General features: G+C 56.5%; 1 protein-coding gene across 1 annotated transcript; it reads right to left on the bottom strand.

Annotated features, from left to right (window-relative positions):
* Positions 1–1,698: 1,698 nt before the first annotated feature.
* Positions 1,699–11,732, bottom strand: notchl (notch receptor, like). Its single transcript, XM_088908214.1, has 11 exons — positions 11,659–11,732; positions 9,185–9,341; positions 8,307–8,636; positions 6,833–7,005; positions 6,451–6,727; positions 5,586–5,743; positions 5,151–5,194; positions 4,336–4,465; positions 3,568–3,665; positions 3,255–3,490; positions 1,699–2,320 (listed from the first exon to the last, which is right to left on the bottom strand). The coding sequence occupies exons 1-11, from the start codon at positions 11,714–11,716 to the stop codon at positions 1,813–1,815; spliced, it is 2,169 nt and encodes a 722-aa protein (XP_088764340.1). The 5' UTR covers positions 11,717–11,732; the 3' UTR covers positions 1,699–1,812.
* Between the last annotated feature and the right edge of the window lie 4,845 nt (positions 11,733–16,577).

The following is a 16,577-nucleotide window of genomic DNA, read 5'->3' as shown; positions in this document are numbered from 1 at the left end:
TGTACTGGAGTGTCCAGTCAGTGTGTGTGTATGAACCCCTCTCTCACTCAGTGCAGTGTTCATGTACTGGAGTGTCCAGTCAGTGTGTGTGTATGAACCCCTCTCTCTCTCAGTGCAGTGTTCATGTACTGGAGTGTCCAGTCAGTGTGTGTGTATGAACCCCTCTCTCTCTCAGTGCAGTGTTCATGTACTGGAGTGTCCAGTCAGTTTGTGTATGAACCCCTCTCTCTCTCAGTGCAGTGTTCATGTACTGGAGTGTCCAGTCAGTGTGTGTGTATGAACCCCTCTCTCTCTCAGTGCAGTGTTCATGTACTGGAGTGTCCAGTCAGTGTGTCTATATGAACCCCTCTCTCTCTCAGTGCAGTGTTCATGTACTGGAGTGTCCAGTCAGTGTGTGTGTATGAACCCCTCTCTCTCTCAGTGCAGTGTTCATGTACTGGAGTGTCCAGTCAGTGTGTGTGTATGAACCCCTCTCTCTCTCAGTGCAGTGTTCATGTACTGGAGTGTCCAGTCAGTGTGTCTGTATGAACCCCTCTCTCTCAGTGCAGTGTTCATGTACTGGAGTGTCCAGTCAGTGTGTGTGTATGAACCCCTCTCTCTCTCAGTGCAGTGTTCATGTACTGGAGTGTCCAGTCAGTGTGTCTGTATGAACCCCTCTCTCTCTCAGTGCAGTGTTCATGTACTGGAGTGTCCAGTCAGTGTGTGTATGAACCCCTCTCTCTCTCAGTGCAGTGTTCATGTACTGGAGTGTCCAGTCAGTGTGTCTGTATGAACCCCTCTCTTTCTCAGTGCAGTGTTCATGTACTGGAGTGTCCAGTCAGTGTGTGTGTATGAACCCCTCTCTCTCTCAGTGCAGTGTTCATGTACTGGAGTGTCCAGTCAGTGTGTCTGTATGAACCCCTCTCTCTCTCAGTGCAGTGTTCATGTACTGGAGTGTCCAGTCAGTGTGTCTGTATGAACCCCTCTCTCTCTCTCAGTGCAGTGTTCATGTACTGGAGTGTCCAGTCAGTGTGTGTGTATGAACCCCTCTCTCTCTCAGTGCAGTGTTCATGTACTGGAGTGTCCAGTCAGTGTGTCTGTATGAACCCCTCTCTCTCTCAGTGCAGTGTTCATGTACTGGAGTGTCCAGTCAGTGTGTGTATGAACCCCTCTCTCTCTCAGTGCAGTGTTCATGTACTGGAGTGTCCAGTCAGTGTGTCTGTATGAACCCCTCTCTTTCTCAGTGCAGTGTTCATGTACTGGAGTGTCCAGTCAGTGTGTGTGTATGAACCCCTCTCTCTCTCAGTGCAGTGTTCATGTACTGGAGTGTCCAGTCAGTGTGTCTGTATGAACCCCTCTCTCTCTCAGTGCAGTGTTCATGTACTGGAGTGTCCAGTCAGTGTGTCTGTATGAACCCCTCTCTCTCTCTCAGTGCAGTGTTCATGTACTGGAGTGTCCAGTCAGTGTGTGTGTATGAACCCCTCTCTCTCTCAGTGCAGTGTTCATGTACTGGAGTGTCCAGTCAGTGTGTGTATGAACCCCTCTCTCTCTCAGTGCAGTGTTCATGTACTGGAGTGTCCAGTCAGTGTGTGTATGAACCCCTCTCTCTCTCAGTGCAGTGTTCATGTACTGGAGTGTCCAGTCAGTGTGTCTGTATGAACCCCTCTCTCTCTCAGTGCAGTGTTCATGTACTGGAGTGTCCAGTCAGTGTGTGTGTATGAACCCCTCTCTCTCTCAGTGCAGTGTTCATGTACTGGAGTGTCCAGTCAGTGTGTGTGTGTGAACCCCTCTCTCTCTCAGTGCAGTGTTCATGTACTGGAGTCTCTCTCTCTATCACAGTGCTGTATTAGTTGCTCCCACAGACACACTGAGATCCTGTTTCATTTTCTCGCTCTGCGGTTTGGGTCTACAGCTCCTGTCCTTCTCTGTCCTGGAGTCTGATTGGCCCTTTCCTGGGCAGTCTGGAGCTGAGCCGAACTCTGATTGGCTGAGGTGCTGTGGGGCGGGGCCTGAGGCGGCTCTCCCCGCGGCCTCATTGGCTCCCTTCCCCGCGGGGGCGGGCTCCGCGGGGTCCGGAGGGGCGGCGCTGGGCCGGCGCAGTGCATGCTGGGTGCAGGAGAACGACCTCTGCCGGGGGGCGGGCTGGGGGGGGGGCCCGGCGTGAGGCTCCTCCTCCTCCGCCTCTGCCTCCGAGGTCACTTCCTGCAGCGTGCTGATTGGCCGGGAGGGGCGGCCGAGGATCCGGGGAGACACCAGGGCGGTGGTGGACTGGAAGGGCGGGGGGGGACCCCAGGGCTGCGGGGGGGACCACCCCCCTCGCGCGGCCGCCGCCGGCCAGTCGCTGGAGAGAGGAGGAAGAGGGAGAGGCTCTGTCAGAGAGGGAGGGAGACGCCTGTTCCCCACCCCCACCCCCCTCTGTGTACAGCAGAGCCTCCTGTCCTGACTGGAGGAGCTCACCCAGCTGTGTCTGGAGAGAAGCCAGGGTATCGGCTTCAACCACAGGGCTGGGCAGCTTGTTCCCCACCCCCACTCCCCTCTGTGTACAGTAGAGCCTCCTGTCCTGACTGGAGGAGCTCACCCAGCTGTGTCTGGAGAGAAGCCAGGGTATCGGCTTCAACCACAGGGCTGGGCAGCTTGTTCCCCACCCCCACCCCCCTCTGTGTACAGAAGAGCCTCCTGTCCTGACTGGAGGAGCTCACCCAGCTGTGTCTGGAGAGAAGCCAGGGTATCGGCTTGTTCCCCCCTCCCACCCCCCTCTGTGTACAGTAGAGCCTCCTGTCTTGACTGGAGGAGCTCACCCAGCTGTGTCTGGAGAGAAGCCAGGGTATCGGCTTCAACCACAGGGCTGGGCAGCTTGTTCCCCACCCCCACCCCCCTCTGTGTACAGTAGAGCCTCCTGTCCTGACTGGAGGAGCTCACCCAGCTGTGTCTGGAGAGAAGCCAGGGTATCGGCTTCAACCACAGGGCTGGGCAGCTTGTTCCCCACCCCCACCCCCCTCTGTGTACAGAAGAGCCTCCTGTCCTGACTGGAGGAGCTCACCCAGCTGTGTCTGGAGAGAAGCCAGGGTATCGGCTTCAACCACAGGGCTGGGCAGCTTGTTCCCCACCCCCGCCCCCCTCTGTGTACAGTAGAGCCTCCTGTCCTGACTGGAGGAGCTCACCCAGCTGTGTCTGGAGAGGAGCCAGGGTATCGGCTTCAACCACAGGGCTGGGCAGCCTGTTCCCCACCCCCACCCCCCTCTGCGTACAGAAGAGCCCCCTGTCCCTCACTGTACCTGGGGTGGAGGGGGGACCCCCGGTGACCTATGACCCCCGAGAAGGAGGCGCTCCTCCCCGGCAGGCCCTGTGGGAAGGCGTGGTCCTCGCGGGGCGCGGCGGGGTGCGCCAGCAGCAGGTCCAGGGCGCTCCGTCCGCGGCGGTCTGTCAGCTCCGGGTCGGCGCCGTGCAGGAGCAGCAGCCGGGCGGCGTCATGGCAGCCGAGCTGGGCGGAGAGCAGGAGGGGCGTCTCGCCCTGCGGGGGGACAGCGGGCCGGTCACACCCTGCCGGGGGGGGGGCGGGGGGGCGGGGGTCCGGGTCGGCGCAGTTACCTTGAAGTCCTGCAGGTCGATCGCAGCCCCGTAGCGGATCAGGGTCTGAGCCAGGGAGAGGTTGTTGACTGAGCATGCCCAGTGAAGAGCCGACCTGCCTGAGAGAGAGGGAGGGGTTAATACACTTAGAGGTCAGGGGTGAGGGTGAGGGGTGAGGGGTTAGAGGTCAGGGGTGAGGGTGAGGGGTGAGGGGTTAGAGGTTAGGGGTGAGGGGTTAGAGGTTAGAGGAGAGGGGTGAAGGGTGAGGTTGAGTTTTAGGGGTTAGCGGTTAGGGGTGAGGGGTGAGGGGTTAGAGGTTAGGGGTGAGGGGTGAGGGGTTAGAGGTTAGAGGAGAGGGGTGAAGGGTGAGGTTGAGTTTTAGGGGTTAGCGGTTAGGGGTGAGGGGTGAGGGGTTAGGGTGAGTTTTAGGGGTTAGAGGTTAGGAGTGAGTTTTAGGGGATAGATTTTAGGGGTTAGGGATTAGAGGTTAGGGGTGAGGGCTGAGGGGTTAGGGGATAGAGGTTAGGGGTGAGGGGTGAGGGCTGAGGGGTGAAGGTGAGTTTTAGGGGATAGAGGTTAGGGGTTAGAGGTGAGGGGTGAGGGGTGAGTGGTTAGGGTGAGTTTTAGGGGTTAGAGGTTAGGAGTGAGTTTTAGGGGATAGAGGTTAGGGGTTAGGGATTAGAGGTTAGGGGTGAGGGCTGAGGGGTTAGGGGATAGAGGTTAGGGGTGAGGGATGAGGGGCGAGGGTGGGGTGAAGGTTAGGGCAGGCAGGAGCTCAGGGTTCGGTACCAGTGTGGTCCGTGTTGTTGACTGGCACCCCTGCCCTGAGCAGCTCCAGTACCACTCGGTCCAGCCCACTCTTCACTGCCCGGATCAGAACCACGGTGCCATCCGGACCGCACCACTGCACCGGGGCTGACTGAAACACAAATAAGCACGCTCCCAGATCAGTGTGACAACAGAGCAGAGCTGGTCCGGTGGTTCAGGTCCAGTCCTGTTACACCAGGAGGACAGCCGGACCGGTGATCAGGGTATCGGCTTCAACCACAGGGCTGGGCAGCTTGTTCCCCACCCCCACCCCCCTCTGTGTACAGTAGAGCCTCCTGTCCTGACTGGAGGAGCTCACCCAGCTGTGTCTGGAGAGAAGCCAGGGTATCGGCTTCAACAACAGGGCTGGGCAGCCTGTTCCCCACCCCCGCCCCCCTCTGTGTACAGTAGAGCCTCCTGTCCTGACTGGAGGAGCTCACCCAGCTGTGTCTGGAGAGAAGCCAGGGTATCGGCTTCAACCACAGGGCTGGGCAGGTTGTTCCCCACTCCCGCCCCCCTCTGTGTACAGAAGAGCCTCCTGTCTTGACTGGAGGAGCTCATCCAGCCTGTTCCCCACCCCCACCCCCCTCTGTGTACAGAAGAGCCTCCTGTCCTGACTGGAGGAGCTCACCCAGCTGTGTCTGGAGAGAAGCCAGGGTATCGGCTTCAGCCGCAGGGCTGGGCTGTCTGACGCCAGTGACTGCGCCTCCTTGCGCTGAGCGGTCGGTCTGAGGTCCCAGTGTTCTAGCAGCAGACCTGTGAACGTGTGTGGGCAGCAGCTCGGCCTGCAGACTCACCTGCCCCAGAGTCCTGAGAGGAGAGCTGCAGTTCCCGTCCCAGCCTGTAGGGGGAGCAGGAGGTCAAAGGTCAGGGTCGGGCGGCAGCATGGCACTGCTCAGCTCAGGGGTCCCCAGGGGCCCACAGCTCAGCGGTTTCCAGAGCAACGGGGCTGGAGCAGAGCGAGTCTTCACTGGACCTGTTACCTAACCCCTCCAGTCTTTAATCGTTCATTAAGACTTAATTAGCTCATTTATCTCCCCCCCTCCAGCCTTTAATCGTTCATTAAGACTTAATTAGCTCATTTATCTCCCCTCCTGAGTCTTTAATCGTTCATTAAGAGATAACGGATCTAATGTAGTTCATTCAGTCTTGGCCCAGTGTCTCTCTCCCACCAGGCAGCCCGTCAGACGGGGCTCCGGGTTCGAGCGTGACGGAGAGCCGGGCTCTCGTACCCGAGGCCTGGAAGTGCGTGTGCTCCTGGGGTCGGTGGTCCCGGATCGACTCGTCTTCCTGCCTGCAGACCCACTTCCTGCCGGCCGGCCCCGCCTCCTGCAGGGAACTGTGGGAACCGTCGGCGTCGCCGCCGCAGTCCGCGTCCTGGGTCAGAGGCCTGCAAGCACGGGCACCCCTGAACTCACGCACCCCTGCGCACAGGGGCACCCCTGAACTCACGCACCCCTGCGCACAGGGGCACCCCTGAACTCACGCACCCCTGCACACAGGGGCACCCCTGCACACAGGGGCACCCCTGAACTCACGCACCTCTGCACACAGGGGCACCCCTGCACACAGGGGCACCCCTGAACTCACACACCCCTGAACACAGGGGCACCCCTGAACTCATGCACCCCTGAACTCACGCACCCCTGCACACAGGGGCACCCCTGAACTCATGCAACCCTGAACTCACGCACCCCTGCACACAGGGGAACCCCTGAACTCATGCACACCCCTGAACTCACGCACCCCTGAACACAGGGGCACCCCTGAACTCATGCACCCCTGAACTCACGCACCCCTGCACACACGGGCACCCCTGAACTCACGCACCCCTGAACACAGGGGCACCCCTGAACTCATGCACCCCTGAACTCACGCACCCCTGCACACACGGGCACCCCTGCACACACGGGCACCCCTGAACTCACGCACCCCACTGAGAGTCACCATGGTGAAGAGCACAAAGACAGGCAAAAGGCGGAAGATGAACATGAGGATGACGATGAAGATGAAGATGATGAATACAATGCGGATGGTGAAAGTGAAGGTGACGAAGACTAAGAGGATGACGATGAAGATGAGGAGGCTCTTCCTCACCGCAGACGGATGGCGTCTTCTCCCAGCGGCTCCCTCCTCCTCTTCCCGGCCTCCTGCCCCCTCTTCCTCCTCTCCCTCTCGGGGCGCAGGGGCTGGGCCTGGCAGCGGGGCGCCCAGGGCTCCCCCTGCTGCTCGCTGTCCGCCGCCGCCGCCGCGCCCCTCCGGAGCCCGCGCCGCGCCCTCGCCCTCATCGCCACGGCGACCGCCGCCACGCCGACCGCCACTGCCGCCACGCCGACCGCCGCCCACAGCCAGGGCGGGGAGGCGGGGGGGGGATCTGGGGAGACGGGGGGGGGACACTCGTAACCCAGCGTTCCCCAGCTCGGCCCAGGGGGTCGTGACGGACGCAGCCCCCCCACCCTCTCACCCGGGGCCAGGCTACCTCTCTCTCCCAGCTCCTCCGGCACGCCCCGCACTGCGACCACGCACCCCGGCAGCCGCGGCGCCACCCGCTGCGCGGCCCGCAGGAAGCTGGCGGCCAGCAGGGCCGAGGGCAGGCAGGACGAGGGGCGCACAGAGCACGGCCGGTTGTCCACCTGCAGGAGCAGGACCGACCTGAGGGCGAGAGGGACAGAGACACAGAGACGAGTCCAGACCCCAGAGGCACTCCTCACACAGAGAGAGGAGTCCAGACCCTCACACAGGCCCCAGAGGCACTCCTCACACAGAGAGAGGAGTCCAGACCCTCACACAGACCCCAGAGACACTCCTCACACAGAGAGAGGAGCCCAGACCCTCACACAGACCCCAGAGACACTCCTCACACAGAGAGAGGAGCCCAGACCCTCCCACAGACCCCAGAGACACTCCTCACACAGAGAGAGGAGTCCAGACCCTCACACAGACCCCAGAGACACTCCTCACACAGAGAGAGGAGTCCAGACCCTCACACAGACCCCAGAGACACTCCTCACACAGAGAGAGGAGTCCAGACCCTCACACAGACCCCAGAGACACTCCTCACACAGAGAGAGGAGTCCAGACCCTCACACAGACCCCAGAGACACTCCTCACACAGAGAGAGGAGTCCAGCCCCTCACACAGACCCCAGAGACACTCCTCACACAGAGAGAGGAGTCCAGACCCTCACACAGACCCCAGAGACACTCCTCACACAGAGAGAGGAGTCCAGACCCTCACACAGACCCCAGAGACACTCCTCACACAGATCGAGGCACACAGACCCTCACACAGACCCCAGAGACACTCCTTACACAGAGAGAGGAGTCCAGACCCTCACACAGACCCCAGAGGCACTCCTCACACAGAGAGAGGAGTCCAGACCCTCACACAGACCCCAGAGACACTCCTCACTCAGATCGAGGCACACAGACCCTCACACAGACCCCAGAGACACTCCTCACACAGATCGAGGCACACAGACCCTCACACAGACCCCAGAGACACTCCTCACACAGAGAGAGGAGTCCAGACCCTCACACAGAGAGAGGAGCACAGACCCTCACACAGACCCCAGAGACACTCCTCACACAGAGAGAGGAGTCCAGACCCTCACACAGACCCCAGAGACACTCCTCACACAGAGAGAGGAGCACAGACCCTCACACAGACCCCAGAGACACTCCTCACACAGAGAGAGGAGTCCAGACCCTCACACAGACCCCAGAGACACTCCTCACACAGAGAGAGGAGTCCAGACCCTCACACAGACCCCAGAGACACTCCTCACACAGAGAGAGGAGTCCAGACCCTCACACAGACCCCAGAGACACTCCCCACACAGGGTGATGAGTACAGACCCTAACAGAGAATTTACAGTCTGTTACAAGAATGGAATAACTCATCTACCCCACAGGCGATAAGATGTAACAGCGATGGCCATGTCAGAACGTTACCCTTGAACTGTGTTATCAGCGTGAGGAGAGAGATCAGCCAGCTCCTTGGACTTCACCAAGAAGAGGTCCTGCTCAGGGTCAAAGGGCACGACCCCTCGCAGTCTGAGGGGGGCTCTGAGGATGGTGCTGAGATTCCAGAGCAGGGTGGTGTTTTCCCATGGGATTTTCCAGGTGGGAATAGTGGTCTGCAGGAGTAAGGTTCCTTCCGCCCAGACTGGCTGCTGCCCCGAGACGCAGTCACTGCCATCCCAGCCACAGGGGGCGCTGTTACATCCCTGCTCACAGTGAGAGTTGCTGTAGTGATCCTGACAGTAATTCTTGTACTTAGGACTGGAGGAGGAAGAGAGAGCAGGAGCAAAAGATATGAACACAGAACCTCTTATTCACCTTAGATACCAGTCAAATGGAAACTATTGAACACCAAGACACTCCTCACACAGAGAGAGGAGTCCAGACCCTCACACAGACCCCAGAGACACTCCTCACACAGAGAGAGGAGTCCAGACCCTCACACAGACCCCAGAGACACTCCTCACACAGAGAGAGGAGTACAGACCCTCACACAGACCCCAGAGACACTCCTCACACAGAGAGACGAGTACAGACCCTCACACAGACCCCAGAGACACTCCTCACACAGAGAGAGGAGTACAGACCCTCACACAGACCCCAGAGACACTCCTCACACAGAGAGACGAGTACAGACCCTCACACAGACCCCAGAGACACTCCTCACACAGAGAGAGGAGTCCAGACCCTCACACAGACCCCAGAGACACTCCTCACACAGAGAGAGGAGTCCAGACCCTCACACAGACCCCAGAGGCACTCCTCACACAGAGAGATGAATAGAGACAGGAATGTATGGAGTGTCTTACTCGCAGGCTCCCCCTATGTCTGGCAAACAGTCAAAGCCGTCTCTCAGGCACTCTGGGTCTGTGCACTCTCTGTTACATGAGCCATCGGCGAACTTTGACTTGCAGTCCACAGAGCGGTGACAATACGCCCAGGGGTCAACCAGAGGGTGGCCATGGTCTGTACAGACAGAGGAAGACACAAGAACATCATTTGTGCTCCAGTACATGAACACTGCACTGAGAGAGAGAGGGGTTCATACAGACACACTGACTGGACACTCCAGTACATGAACACTGCACTGAGAGAGAGGGGTTCATACAGACACACTGACTGGACACTCCAGTACATGAACACTGCACTGAGAGAGAGAGGGGTTCATACAGACACACTGACTGGACACTCCAGTACATGAACACTGCACTGAGAGAGAGGGGGGTTCATACACACACACTGACTGGACACTCCAGTACATGAACACTGCACTGAGAGAGAGAGGGGTTCATACAGACACACTGACTGGACACTCCAGTACACTAACACTGCACTGAGAGAGAGAGGGGTTCATACACACACACTGACTGGACACTCCAGTACATGAACACTGCACTGAGAGAGAGAGGGGTTCATACAGACACACTGACTGGACACTCCAGTACATGAACACTGCACTGAGAGAGAGAGGGGCTCATACAGACACACTGATGGGATGATGTGTGTAGTGTATAATTTTTTGGATGAGTCTGAGAGTCTGCGATATGATTTATTTTTCTCTTCCTCTCTCTGGTTTGGGAGGGTGTGTCCCTGGCGCGAGCCGAGCAGGAAACAGGAAGTGAGCAGCCCCACACAAACAGGAAGTTTGCGGGACATTCAAACAGCGACAGGAAACAGGGGAAACAGGGAGGTTGAAGGTCGTTGCTGTGGCGACACGGCGAGCGAGACAATGGGTCTGAGCAGGTGTGCTCACACAAGGTTTAACTGCAGTAGAGCATGGTACATTGTGTGGTGCAGCAGCTGACCGGAGACATCTTTCTATACAATAAGTATACTGTAGCACAGAGCAGCACTGTGACAGCCCAGAGCGCTAGTTTCTGCAGTGTACTGTAGCACAGAGCAGCACTGTGAGAGCCCAGAGCCCTAGTTTCTGCAGTGTACTGCAGCACAGTGCAGCACTGTGACAGTGCAAGTGTGTTCAATCCTAGATCTGACACTGAAAACACACCAGTGTGATCAACCCCAGCTCTGACACACCAGTGTGATCAATCCCAGCTCTGACACTGAAACACACCAGTGTGATCAATCCCAGCTCTGACACTGAAACACACCAGAGTGATCAATCCCAGCTCTGACACTGAAACACCCCAGCGTGATCAACTCCAGCTCTGACACACCAGAGTGATCAATCCCAGCTCTGACACTGAAACACACCAGCGTGATCAATCCCAGCTCTGACACTGAAAACACACCAGTGTGATCAACCCCAGCACTGACACACCAGCGTGATCAATCCCAGCTCTGACACACCAGCATGATCAAATCTAGCTCTGACACACCAGCGTGATCAACTCCAGCTCTGACACACCAGAGTGATCAACTCCAGCTCTGACACACCAGAGTGATCAATCCCAGCTCTGACACTGAAAAACACACCAGCGTGATCAATCCCAGCTCTGACACACCAGCATGATCAACTCTAGCTCTGACACACCAGCGTGATCAACCCCAGCTCTGACACACCAGAGTGATCAATCCCAGCTCTGACACTGAAAAACACACCAGCGTGATCAATCCCAGCTCTGACACACCAGCGTGATCAACTCTAGCTCTGACACACCAGCGTGATCAATCCCAGCTCTGACACTGAAAACACACCAGGATGATCAATCCCAGCTCTGACACTGAAACACACCAGTGTGATCAATCCCAGCTCTGACACACCAGCATGATCAACTCCAGCTCTGACACACCAGCGTGATCAACTCTAGCTCTGACACACCAGCGTGATCAATCCCAGCTCTGACACTGAAAACACACCAGGATGATCAATCCCAGCTCTGACACTGAAACACACCAGAGTGATCAATCCCAGCTCTGACACTGAAAACACACCAGGATGATCAATCCCAGCTCTGACACTGAAACACACCAGCGTGATCAATCCCAGCTCTGACACACCAGTGTGATCAACTCCAGCTCTGACACACCAGAGTGATCAATCCCAGCTCTGACACTGAAAACACACCAGGATGATCAATCCCAGCTCTGACACTGAAACACACCAGCGTGATCAATCCCAGCTCTGACACACCAGCGTGATCAACTCCAGCTCTGACACACCAGAGTGATCAATCCCAGCTCTGACACTGAAAACAAACCAGCGTGATCAATCCCAGCTCTGACACTGAAAACACACCAGGATGATCAATCCCAGCTCTGACACACCAGGATGATCAACCCCAGCTCTGACGCTGAAACATGCTTCAATCCCAGCTCTTACCTCGACACAGAGCAAGAGGCCTCCACACCAGCACCAGCAGCCCCAGAGCCAGCAGCATGGCTTCTGTACTGGGAGAGAGACTCCGAGTACTGCCGTCACACTGCCCGTGGACCCCTCCCTCCCCCTCTCTCCCAGTCCCCCCTTCGGAAGCACTAGAGGATTTCTGGAGTTTCCTGCCACTGTGTGTGAAAGAATGGGACAGGGTGTGTGTGCGAGTGTGTGTGCGTCTCTGCTCGATGTGCGTGAAATCATGTGTCTCTCCGTGTGTGTACACAGGTGTGTCACAACATGAGGAAGAGTACGAGCGGTACTGCTGAATTATGACACTGTGCAGGTATCGGAGTTGATGTGAATTATCACACTGCGCAGGTATCAGAGTTGATGTGAATGATGACACTGCGCAGGTATCAGAGTTGATGTGAATGATGACACTGTGCAGGTATTGGAGTTGATGTGAATAATGACACTGCGCAGGTATCAGAGTTGATAAGAATGATGACACTGTGCAGGTATTGGAGTTGATGTGAATAATGACACTGCGCAGGTATCAGAGTTGATAAGAATGATGACACTGTGCAGGTATCAGAGTTGATGTGAATGATGACACTGTGCAGGTATTGGAGTTGATGTGAATGATGACACTGCACAGGTATCAGAGTTGATGTGAATGATGACACTGTGCAGGTATTGATGCAGAGTTGATGTGAATAAGGACACTGCAGGTATCAGAGTTGATGTGAATAAGGACACTGCAGGTATCAGAGTTGATGTGAATGATGACACTGTGCAGGTATCAGAGTTGATGTGAATGATAACACTGTGCAGGTATCAGAGTTGATGTGAATAAAGACACTGCGCAGGTATCAGAGTTGATGTGAATAATGACACTGCAGGTATCAGAGCTGGAATGAATAATGACACTGTGCAGGTATTGATGCAGAGTTGATGTGAATAAGGACACTGCAGGTATCAGAGTTGATGTGAATGATGACACTGTGCAGGCATCAGAGTTGATGTGAATGATAACACTGTGCAGGTATCAGAGTTGATGTGAATAAAGACACTGCGCAGGTATCAGAGTTGATGTGAATGATGACACTGTGTAGGTATCAGAGTTGCACAGTGTCAGTAACAGGAGTTTCTCTGACTCTGTGCTCCAGTCCTCTGAGTCTCTGCGCAGTGTCAGTAATAGGAGTCTCTCTGACTCTGCGCTCCAGTCCTCTGAGTCTCTGCGCAGTGTCAGTAACAGGAGTCTCTCTGACTCTGCGCTCCAGTCCTCTGAGTTTCTGCCCAGTGTCAGTACCAGGACTCTCTCTGACTCTGCGCTCCAGTCCTCTGAGTCTCTGCCCAGTGTCAGTACAAGGAGTCTCTCTGACTCTGCGCTCCAGTCCTCTGACTCTCTCTGAGTCCCTGTGCAGTGTCAGTAACAGGAGTCTCTCTGACTCTGTGCTCCATTCCTCTGACTCTCTCTGAGTCTCTGCGCAGTGTCAGTAACAGGAGTCTCTCTGACTCTGCGCTCCAGTCCTGAGTCTCTGCGCAGTGTCAGTAACAGGAGTCTCTCCGACTCTGCACTCCAGTCCTGAGTCCCTGCTCAGTGTCAGTAACAGGAGTCTCTCTGACCTTGCGCTCCAGTCCTCTGACTCTCTCTGAGTCCCTGCTCAGTGTCAGTAACAGGAGTCTCTCTGACTCTGCGCTTCAGTCCTCTGAGTCCCTGCGCAGTGTCAGTAACAGGAGTCTCTCTGACTCTGCGCTCCAGTCCTCTGATTCTCTCTGAGTCCCTGCTCAGTGTCAGTAACAGGAGTCTCTCTGACTCTGCGCTCCAGTCCTCTGAGTCTCTGTGCAGTGTCAGTAACAGGAGTCTCTCTGACTCTGCGCTCCACTCCTGAGTCTCTGTGCAGTGTCAGTAACAGGAGTCTCTCTGACTCTGCGCTCCAGTCCTCTGAGTCTCTGCGCAGTGTCAGTAACAGGAGTCTCTCTGACCCTGCGCTCCAGTCCTCTGAGTCTCTGCGCAGTGTCAGTAACAGGAGTCTCTCTGACCCTGCGCTCCAGTCCTCTGAGTCTCTGTGCAGTGTCAGTAACAGGAGTCTCTCTGACTCTGCGCTCCAGTCCTCTGAGTCTCTGCGCAGTGTCAGTAACAGGAGTCTCTCTGACCCTGCGCTCCAGTCCTCTGAGTCTCTGCGCAGTGTCAGTAACAGGAGTCTCTCTGACCCTGCGCTCCAGTCCTCTGAGTCTCTGCGCAGTGTCAGTAACAGGAGTCTCTCTGACCCTGCGCTCCAGTCCTCTGAGTTCCTGCAGCGTCCTGCTTGTTTCTGCAGACACACAGAGGCAGCGTGACTCAGCTCAGACTCGCTGCTCCGGCTGCAGCTGGGCACGGCGCCCAGAGTCTGGAAGAGGCGTGATTTCCCCGAAACGGGGAGAGGGGAGAGGGGCGCCGGGCTGCCTGCAGAGGGCAGTGTGGCGCCGGAGAACAGCTCAGCTCTTCCTCCTCCTGAGCCTGTCTCTGCTCCGCCTGCTGCACAGGGGCTTTCCAGCGAGTCCCTCCTCACCATCACCCCCCCCAACACACACACACACCCCACCCCACCCCGGACACGTAACGGGCCACGCGCTGCCTGGGAGCTCCGGAAAATTCCACCGCGCCGCCGAGTGCGGTTTAGGGTTCGAGCGGGTGACGCTTGGGCTGCCCCGGGCTTTACTGTCCTGTGTGTGTGTCTGTGTGTGTATCGGAGTCCAGGTGTGTGTGTAGCAGTGTGTGTTTCTGTCTGTGTGTGTCCACGTGTGTATCGGTGTGTTTGTGTGTGTGATCTTCTGAACTGGACAGTCTGAGCAGAGAGCAGTGAGTGACCACAGAGAAGCACTGCCGGGCTGTGTCAAACGCACTGACCACCGAGACGTGCCGCTGGACTGTGTCAAACGCACTGACCACCGAGACGTGCTGCTGGACTGTGTCAAACGCACTGACCACCGAGACGTGCCGCTGGACTGTGTCAAACGCACTGACCGCAGCCCGAGGACTGTCCAGTAAAGTCCAGTAACGACACAGGGGCCAGTAAGATGCCAGACCGTGTGAAGGGTGATAAAGTGAAGCACAGTCCACAGTCAGAGTGGGGCTCCTAGCGAGAGTGCGATTAGGTGTGTGTGTGTGTCCGCCATCTTAGAGCTCCTGCCCTCGCAACATGGCGGCTCTGTGTGTGTCTGTCCGCCATCTTAGAGGAGTCTCGCTGCTGCCCTGACAACATGGCGGCTCTGTGTGTGTCTGTCCGCCATCTTAGAGGAGTCTCGCTTCTGCCCTGACAACATGGCGGCCCTCCAAGCGCCGCGGGGGAGCTGGGAGGCTGAGCTCTGGCGCCCTGCCTCTCTCCTCCCTGTCCTCTCTCTCCTCTCTCTCGTCTCTCCTCTCCCCTCTCTGCTCCGGGACTTTCCTGAGCTGCAGGCCCTGCGCTTTCGGTCTCGTGTGTCATCAGTGACTTTTCACCACGGTGTGTGTCCGTGTCAGTGTGAGAGTGTGTCAGTGTGTGCGAGTGTGAGTTAGTGTGTCAATGTGTGTGTGTGAGTTAGTGTGTTAGTGCGAGAGTGTGTCAACGTGTGCGAGTGTGAGTTAGTGTGTCAGTGTGAAAGTGTCAATGTGTGCGAGTGTGAGTTAGTGTGTCAGTGTGAAAGTGTCAATGTGTGCGAGTGTGAGTTAGTGTGTCAGTGTGAGAGTGTGAGTTAGTGTGTCAGTGTGAAAGTGTCAATGTGTGCGAGTGTGAGTTAGTGTGTCAGTGTGTGTGAGTGTGAGTTAGTTTGTCAGTGCGAGAGTGTGAGAGTGTGTCAATGTGTGTTAGTGTTTCAGTGTGTTTGAGTGTGAGTTATTGTGAGTGGGTGTTAGTGTGAGTGTGTGTGTTAGTGTTTCAATTGAGTGTGTTGTCAAATCAGTCTGTATTGTGTAATAATGACCGGTCAGTGCTGTTGGTCTCGTGAACTGTCTGAGGACCTGTCGCAGTGTCAGTGTCCAGCACACAGAGACTGACCACCCTGTCTGAGTACATCAGTGTCCAGCACAGAGACTGACCACCCTGTCTGAGTACATCAGTGTTCAGCACAGAGAGACTGACCACCCTGTCTGAGTACATCAGTGCCCAGCACAGAGACTGACCACAGTCTGAGGACCTGTCTCAGTGTCAGAGCCCAGCACACAGAGACTGGCCACCCTGTCTGAGCACATCAGTGTCCAGCACAGAGACTGACCACAGTCTGAGGACCTGTCTCAGTGTCAGAGCCCAGCACACAGAGACTGGCCACCCTGTCTGAGCACATCAGTGTCCAGCACAGAGACTGACCACAGTCTGAGGACCTGTCTCAGTGTCAGAGCCCAGCACAGAGATTGACCACCCTGTCTGAGTACATCAGAGTCCAGCACAGGGACTGACCACAGTCTGAGGACCTGTCTCAGTGTCAGAGCCCAGCACAGAGATTGACCACCCTGTCTGAGTACATCAGTGTTCAGCACAGAGAGACTGACCACCCTGTCTGAGTACATCAGTGTCCAGCACACAGAGACCGACCACTATACTTGACCAGTAGTGACCACCCCTATGTAGCGATATGTGTAACGATATGATAATATAACACATGTATATGATATATATATATAATCTGTATGAAGAATGTGAGATATGAGAGTCGCTGACGCAGCGTGGCGCGCTAGTCCAGCACGGCTGTTGTTCCCTCACAGGAGGCGTGTGGATTAGTCATTAATCCAGCCCAGGACAGCAACAGCGCGCCCCTCCAACCGGTCCACACCCCGGGCCGTTTCGGTTTCGGTTTCGGTTCGCAAGCTGCGGCTCCGTCGTCTGCCCGGAGTCTGCTGACGGAGCCGGCCGCCATTGGCCGGGCGGGCCCGGGAGCCAATCCGATAATTGAGGGATTATTATAGGGGA

Source organism: Atractosteus spatula (genome assembly GCF_055471065.1).
Source record: "Atractosteus spatula isolate fAtrSpa1 chromosome 10 unlocalized genomic scaffold, fAtrSpa1.hap1 SUPER_10_unloc_1, whole genome shotgun sequence".
Taxonomy (NCBI): domain Eukaryota; kingdom Metazoa; phylum Chordata; class Actinopteri; order Semionotiformes; family Lepisosteidae; genus Atractosteus; species Atractosteus spatula.
Note: the sequence above shows the minus strand (reverse complement) of the source record. Positions and strands in the feature narration are given on the sequence as shown.

What these genes read in the sequence shown, in the direction of transcription:
- notchl (XM_088908214.1), bottom strand. Translation starts at nt 11,716, where the DNA reads ATGCTGCTGGCTCTGGGGCTGCTGGTGCTGGTGTGGAGGCCTCTTGCT. An exon ending in GACATAGGGGGAGCCTGCGA is followed by an intron (nt 8,637 to 9,184) that starts GTAAGACACTCC and finishes TTCCTCCTCCAG; the next exon opens with TCCTAAGTACAAGAATTACT. An exon ending in TCGACCTGCAGGACTTCAAG is followed by an intron (nt 3,491 to 3,567) that starts GTAACTGCGCCG and finishes GTCCCCCCGCAG; the next exon opens with GGCGAGACGCCCCTCCTGCT.